This window comes from Centruroides sculpturatus, unplaced genomic scaffold (assembly GCF_000671375.1).
Source record: "Centruroides sculpturatus isolate CEXI.00-Female unplaced genomic scaffold, Cexi_2.0 scaffold1249, whole genome shotgun sequence".
NCBI lineage: Eukaryota > Metazoa > Arthropoda > Arachnida > Scorpiones > Buthidae > Centruroides > Centruroides sculpturatus.
The window spans coordinates 9,998-18,665 of NW_019385434.1; the positions used below are offsets into that span (position 1 = coordinate 9,998).

Here is an 8,668-nt window from a genome sequence, read left to right on the forward strand (position 1 = left end):
TGGTCGAACGGTGCACACTCGGTAAGTAATCCTACAATTTTTTGTTTATAGCATAGTTTATACAAATTATTCCCAAAAAAAAAAAAAATATATATATATATATATATATTTGTAAACGGTTATTTGTAATAATTTTTGTTTATTTACTTATATTTTTTTATTATGTATTTGTGTAAACCTTAACCAAAGTTGTAAGAGGAAATTCGCCTATTTTACTAATCTAGGGACTCCCTCTTTCCAAATTGAAAATCTACTTAAATTAAGTAGAATAAAATGAGTGAGGACATTGTCCAGTTAGAAAGAGACAGGAAATAGTTAGCAGTTGGAGAGACAGCTCCAGCCAGAGAAAGGCAGTTGAGTTGCAGACGCTGTCACAGAAAAAGTTGTTGCCGAACAAATTGGAGTCGCAGTCACAATCAGACAGACAGAGATCCAGAGAGTGAAACCAGGTGAGCATCAGAGAAAGAGTGGTTCAAGAGAGGACAACTCAAAAACGAGCAAGCACAAGACGAAGTGCAGTGAACACCAGAAACCTCCGCAGTCTTGGCCGTCAAGTCCACGTCACAAGAAAAGACATCTTGTTTATTTGGTATGTTGTGAGTCGCATGAATTTGAATACCCCCATTAGGCATCCCCTCGTTGTATAGATAAAAATAGGCAAATTTCCAAATTCAGGCTGTATAACTATGTTCTCAACTTTCGTTTATGTTAATAAATGTCCTCAAATTGCTTATATCTGACTCTGCATTCTTCCTCCTGAGAGGCTCATTCCTGAACTTCAGAGTGACTCTTACCCTCGCACCTTAATCATCCATTTTATCACAAACGGTGGTGTGTCTGATAAAACACACCCAGTGGCAGGACTCTACCTAAAAAGTGTTTAATAAACCTTTTATGGCCCCCAAACCCCACACTAAGTTAGAGATCAAGAATCCGTTCATTTTGGAAATAGATTTCATGGACAATATCTTTCTTATGATAAACATAATTTTGGTACATGTAAGCAAAATGATAATTTTGCTTACATGTACCAAAATTTAAAAAGCCTGATAAGGCTTTTTAAATTCCTTATATAATTTTAACAAAATTTCAAGTTATTTTTTATGAGGAAGGGGACATAGAAAAGAACTTTTTAAATTTAACATCAGACTTGTTTACTGTAGACATTCTGTATATAGACATAGGAGACTGGGGAGTCCCGAAATCATCAGATATTCGGATGCCATGTCCATATCATACAAAAATTTACCCTCATAAGTGCCCACGGCCGAAATCAAAGAATGGGTACAAGACCATGTTTATTACATCAAAAAGCCTTCAAGCATCTATACCTTCCGGAGGATGAAACAATGATGGGAGAAGCATGTTGCGACCACACTAATTTTACCACACACTGTTACTTGTGCGATGTCTTTTCGTATAAAGTTTATATGAACAAACACTGTAAATATTCTGAATTTTCCGGTAAATATATTTCATTNTTTTTTTTATTACAGAAATTGTATATTTTAAATATCTTTCTGAAAAAGCAAAATTACCTAAAAAATATGGTGTGGGATATGATTTATTTAGTACCGATAATTATATCATTAAAAGTAAACAACAAAAATTAATATTCATCAATATAGCTATACAAATTTTGAACAATTGTTATGGAAGATAGTATGAAAATCATTATTGCTTTTATAACATAATATATTAATCAATGCAAGTGTTATTGATTCTGATTACAGAGAGAATATCGGAATATTAATAAATAACTTTGGAGATGATGACTTCATAATAAAAGAAGGGGATGTAATAGCTCAAATTATTTTTGAAAAAACCTACTGTCCAATGATATTGGAAAAATCTTTTTTAAAAACTCTGAACGAATGTACAAAAAACGTTCATAGAAATAATATCGTAGAAGAAAGTTATGTAGAAAATATAACTGAAATTAGTGATGATGAATGTGAAAACGATAACAATGTTGAGATTATTGAAATTAGTGATGATGAATGTAATAAAAATTATGACGACAATGACAAAAAGAATAACCGTTATTGTAACGATGAAATTCTTTGTTGTGGTAATGTTTAAAACATCAATATATGTTAACATCTACTCCTCCTGATTTAACGTTATAAAACTGTATAGTTAAAATATATTGTGATGAATTTGTATTTGAATAAAAAAATGTAAACCAATTTTGTAATCAAATAAAGAATTGTTTTATATTCAATTACAAAATATGTAACTGGTTGTTTTTTTTTAGACTTACAAACACCACCATGTCAATTGTTTGGGAAAAATATTCTTTACCAGTAGATAAAAACAATTTTTATTATTTAAGTCAATAATTTATTTATGACTTTGCTGATAAATTAAATTGGAATTATATATGGAAAAATTATAAATTTCCAATTTCATTTATTGAAAGAATGAAATTTAATTTCTCAGTATCAATCATTAAATTAGCAATTCACTAAAAATAACATACAAAAATTAGATTTAAAATATCAACATTAAACTACAGATACTTTAATTGACTTACAAGATTTATTGGATTGAGAATTAATTTCAAGATATCAATTATTTTTCTAAAAATTTTCATAATCATCTTTCTTGGTGTTACATTGTTTAAAATATCAGCAACTCAGTAATTTCTACATAAATAATAGCAACACATTCTTGCACAAAAATAACTCTTGATTAATTAAATATTGTATCAAACATTATTCCAAAAAATTGTGTGTCTAATCTATCTTGTATCGTACATTATATTTTGCCATAGAAATTTCTAATCCAAGTGTATCAAAACTATACTACTTCCGTATTTTAAAAATTATGTATATAAATTAATTTTGTAATTAGTGTGTGTCATACCACTACTACTACCGCAATAATGTGTCACGAAGTAAAACCTTATAAAAAATATTTTCCTTAAAATTTCATATAAATATTGGACCGAATCACCTGAATTTTCAATATTAACTTTCAAAGTCATGATGGTGAGTATTAAAATTATTTTAATAATATGTTTTATATAAATTAGATTTTAAATTCATTGCGAGTATTTTTTTTAGACTGAAATGTTAAGAAGTCAGGTTAAAGAAGTAAATAAAAATAGTCTACAGAATGCTCTTAACAGGGTTTGGAATAAGGGATATTCTGAACTAATTGTTATCCCTCAGAATGTGTGTCCCCCAAATGAACTAAGATCAAAGGTGGATAGTGCCAGTATGTTTGCTGTAGATCGAGGAAAGAGAAATGACTCCAATTATCAACCACCAGCTCCACCGCAGCTGCATATGGTTAATCATACGTGTCCATGCCACCTTCCACTGGCTGAGCATACTGCAAATATTAATATGTGTTGATTGTGGTTTTTCTCACCGTTGCATCCTCCACCGCACATTCGCTATAACGTCACATTGCCTTCACCTCCCCACCACGCATTCGCTTTAGCATAGCAATGCATCAACAGATGGAAAATTATTAACAGACGAGAACACGTTCTACATCGGGTGATGGAGCTTCTACATCATGTTCGTGAAGAGAGGAGAGAATATGTTGTGTTGGCTAAAATATCATTCCTATTTCATTATATTACTGCACGAATTTGATTTTCTCCAGATTGGAAGAGACAAGATCATGCTGAAGATGGAGAGACCTCAAGGGGTAAACAAGAGCAGCCTCTTTGACCTACCCCAGGACAACAGGTTTTTGAAGCGACGAGAGTTGTCATTCACTATGATTTTTCTTCCTTCATGGTATTGTTTGTTTGTTTATTTTTCAGCTAAAAAAAATTGAAAATGTATATAAAATGTATGTTATATATTTTATTTGAAAATAAAAAATTTTAAAAATTATTACTACTTTTACCATCAAATTACAGCATTGATTAAACATTATAGCACATGAGCATGCTAGATATAAATTACTTTTAACAATTTTTTTGCAAATTTGTCATTATAAAATTTATCTCTTGTACTTAATTCTTTTAAACATTAATTTCTATTCATTTTATATAGAAAATAAAAACAGAAATATCCACAATTCATAGAATATAAACTCTGAAACAATATTATTCCAACAACAATTTTTAGAATTTCGTTTTATAAATTTAAAGATTAAATAAAGACATCAGCAATACGGAATTAAAAGTAATCACGTAATAACAACATATCTACAAAATAAAATTTCTTTTTCCCCATTTTACGATAAACAATTCATTTTAGATAATGGAATAGATGTGGTATCATTCGGCCACGACAATTTCTACTTTTAATTCTTGCAAATATTCTGATATCATCAGCATCATCACAATATGGTTTTTTAATAGTATACAAAAGGAAAACTACTTATGTAATACATAGCATTTGTAGTAGAACTTATTCGTGTTTAAAACAAACGTATAGGGAAGCAGCATTATTAAAATTGCTAAATAATAAACTATATGAATGTAAATTTTTCGTAATAAAAAATAAAATAATAATGCCTATATTTAATAAATATTTTATAAAATGTGATTGTATGAAATGTAATAATAATTAAATATTTTATATTTTCTAGAATTTGTTTATTTTAAAAAACTATCGGAAACTGTAGTATGTCCAAAAAAGGCTTCTTTGGGAGCAGCTGGATATATTTTGTGTGAAAGGCTTTCAAATAAAGCCCGATGAACAAAAAGTAATTTTCACAGATATAGCATTGGAAATCCCAATTAACTGTTATGCTAGAATAGCTCCAAAATCTTCTTTATCTTTAAACAATATTATGATCAATGCAGGAGTTATTGACTTCGACTATCGTGGAAATATTGGAGTCGTAATGTATAATTTTGGATCAGAAATTATTATGTTCAAACCTGGATCAGACATTGCCCAAATAATTTTCGAACTAATAATGCATCCAAGTTTTATTGAAAAAACAGATTCATTAAACGCCACTGACAGAAACAAGAAAGGATTTGGGGAATATAGCAAAATTGCTTTTTCCCAAAATAAAGATTTTGGGGACTGTGACAACATTTCTGAAAAAGAAAATGATGATGAAATTACCTTATCTCATGAAAAAAAAAGATGATGATTTTAACTGTGACAAAGATACTCATGAAAAAGAAGATGATGATGATTTTAACTGCATTGATCTATCTCAAAAGATAGATTGTAACGAAATTATTTTATCTGAAAAAGAAGATTTTGGAGATTGTGGGGAAAATTAACTTTTTTCTCAAAAAAATAATGTACTCAATTATTTTTTACTTAATTAATGTACTCAAATAATCCTTATTTTTTAAGATACTCAATTTAATAATATGTAATCCAAGTATTATGTACTCAATAATAAAGCAGCAAATAATTTAAATTTTGGACCAGAAATTATTATTTTTGAACCTGGAACAGCCATCATGCGATTAATTTTTGAAAAAATTATGCATCCAACTTTTTTAGAAAGAAATTCATTAGACATCACAGAAAGAAATGAAAAAGGCTTTGAAAAATGTAGCAAAATTCTGTTTTCTCAAAAAGGTTTTGGAGACTAACAAATATTAACTTGTACTGTACTTAACTATTATTTTGTATTCAATTTTAAATCTATTCTAATAAACAAATATTATAAATGAATTTTTCTTTCTTTTTAGGCAATTCACAACCCCCCATAAACTGGGAAACTTTCTGGTCTTCACCCTTAGAAGTATGTACTATTTGTCATTTTAAAAATTATGTTGATTGGGATATCATCAGTCAATGACACAATTTATCTAGCACGTTTATTTCGGGATTCACGGAAAAGTTAAATTGGGAATACATATGGAAAAATTACAAATTCACCATCTTGTTTATCATACAACATATTCATTATGCAAAATGGGATTTAATTTGCCAATACCAACAATTAGATAAACAATTCCTAACCAATTTTTAAGACCATCTTGATTGGAATAAAGTTGCAGAATTTCACTCTCTTGGATGATTTTATTGTTATCTTCATGCATAGGTTTGATATATAAAAAATTTTAAAATATCAACAATTAAAAAACACAACTTTACGCAAATTAGAAGATGACCTAATGAAGGTAAAACTTAATTGACAAAGAATTTTAAAATATAATTTGACGTAGCAAAGAGGTCTCATTTTTCAAATTAATCTAACAAGGAGGGTGACCTAATTTCTTAAATTTGCCCAGGGGAAACAAAAGTTAATATTGTAATCTTGGAGTAACATGTATGAATACCCAACACTAATCATGGAGTTTTTTTTTTCAAAAATGACTTTACAAATAGCCTGATGGTGAGTATTTTAAATAATAGTTTTTATTTTAAATTTCAACTCTTAAAATTATTTTAAATGAAATAGAGTATAATGGATATTATAAATGAACGTGAGGTTAATAGGGATACTTTCCAACATGCCTTTAATATAGTCAAAAACTCAATATTCAAAATTAATTGTTATCGCACAAAATGTGGAGCTACCCTGCGAGCTGGAGAAAGAAGTGAAAAAAAGCTTTTCAGTTACAAAAACGATCTACTCGCAAGCTGTCGAAGAAGTAAAAGTTAAACAGGCATTGTTGAAAATTTCAAGAGGCAAAATATCATAAAAATTTATCCCTTTTAAATATTTTAAATTTAATTTATATGAGGGAGGTTATCTGAACAACAAGGTAATTTATATACAGGAAAATCTGTCTGAGTAAATAATAAAAGGTATTCCAGAACACCGCCTCTCATCGCATTCCTCCCGTGTTCCCTTTCACGTTGCATAGCAACGTGAATACAAGGATTACATGGGAATGCTGAAAGTAACTCAAGGATAGGGACAAGAGCATGTGGAGGAAGCGGAAACTTCTGGGAATTCACAGACTCCTCCCTAGGTGAGAAAAAACTAAACCAGTAGTATCAAATAACCTGTAGTATACTATAGAATATAGGATATTATCTCTCTCTTATCTGATACTAGATAAGGAGATAGACAAGTTTCGGCCCGGGTGGCCGACCGTGCCGCAGGAGGAGGAGGGTATATAGGATAAAAGAAGTCCAATCACTGCAAGCTTTCCATATTGGAAAGGAAAAAATGAAGGGTAAAAGGGAAGGAGGATGCCTATTACACTCAAGTTTCTTATCTATTTCATGTGAACAGGGAGTATCATTTACTTTGCAAATAAAAAAACTCTCAGAGAGATTGATAATTTTACTTTATTCCTATTCGTTATAGATTAGATATGGTTTGCCCTATAAATAGACGACAATAAGATTACAGCCTCACTCCACCAGAGGAATTCATGGACAAGAGACCAAGCTACTGCCGTCTAGTGTTCAGTAAGTATGCTCTGCATATTGAAATTAATAGACTAGAACTTAGAATAAGATTCCATTTCTTTACTTTCTTCTAGGTTTTAAAAATGGAGAGTCCTACATGGAAAATTCCTGGTTTCTCGACCTGGCCAGACAGAGAAACTGTATCCTATTCAAACACAACCTATTTAAAGAATCACCTGACAAATGCGAATACAACAAACTCCATTATCATGGACTCACAGAAATGGAAGGATCTAGATTTGATAATGACCGCATTTGGAACGATGCTCGCCGACGATGCACTTGGTTTAAATCTCAATAGTGCCACAATCCAGCTGCATTCTCGACATACCTTTGAATCCCCTAAGAACTGAAATGTTCGCTAACTATAAAACCGACGCTTTTCAAGAACTCCAGCGGTCAGTCACCCCTGACATGTATTCACGGGTACCAATCATACATAATTCCATGTTTATATTTCTTTGTATTGTAAACTGTTTTTTTAGTTTTTAATAAATGCCGAGGCAGGCGTTCATGAGCTCATACATCCTTCCTTTCAAACTATCTTTCCTATCTTACTATTTTCACCACTTCTTACTTGACAACTTTTCTACTCCATTCACTTCACAACTTAGGGCTAAGTCCTATGTGAAAGGACAGCCCTCTAATACTTTTGAAAGAAAGTAAGTCACCCCTGACGACATTGAGAGAGCACCAAATAATAGAAACCAGAGACATCTTGAACAGAGTGAAAACAAGCACGATATATCAAAGCTTAGAGACTACATATGACAGTCAAACGCTCTCAGCTCAACAGAGCTTGTCAATACCTTCTAGGATGACGACAAATTCATAAATATCTTCCACAAATGCACATTTGACGCCAATGTAAAAAACTTCAAGGTTATATAGGTAACCTTGAAGTTACCTATATAATTCTCACTAACTGCAGAGTTTTCTACTTAAAGTTTCCATTCTTAGACATCCAGACTTAAAATGAGTTATAGATATATACGAAAAATATACTTACATTTTATTAATATTTTTTAAAAAAAAAAGGGTAAAATTTTAGATTCATACAGTTTGTTTAAATGCTGATCTTCCTTCAAATGTTAAAAATGGTGAGTATATAATTAAATGAAGAAGCAATGTATAATTTTTATATTATGATTTTTAATACGGGTGTTATAATAGATTGTGAGGGTTTTACAATTAAAGACGAACATCTCCCCTTTAATACATTAGTAAGGCCACTTGGATTTGTAGCAAGATACAGTGACGATTTTGGTAGAATAAATTTTTTATAATAAATTTATAACTTTTAGAGAAATAATGTGAGGACCACCACCCCCTCCAAAAAAAAAAATATGTACTATTTGTCA

The 8,668-nt window shown here is 30.5% G+C and overlaps 1 protein-coding gene across 1 annotated transcript in view; it reads left to right on the forward strand.

Annotated features, from left to right (window-relative positions):
• Window positions 1-8,668, forward strand: part of LOC111638942 — a 17,513-nt gene that overhangs the window by 5,926 nt on the left and 2,919 nt on the right. Inside the window, exon 2 of the mRNA XM_023384726.1 lies at window positions 5,630-5,682. Within this exon, the coding sequence (XP_023240494.1) occupies window positions 5,630-5,682 (53 nt within the window). The remainder of the gene's footprint in view (window positions 1-5,629; window positions 5,683-8,668) is intronic.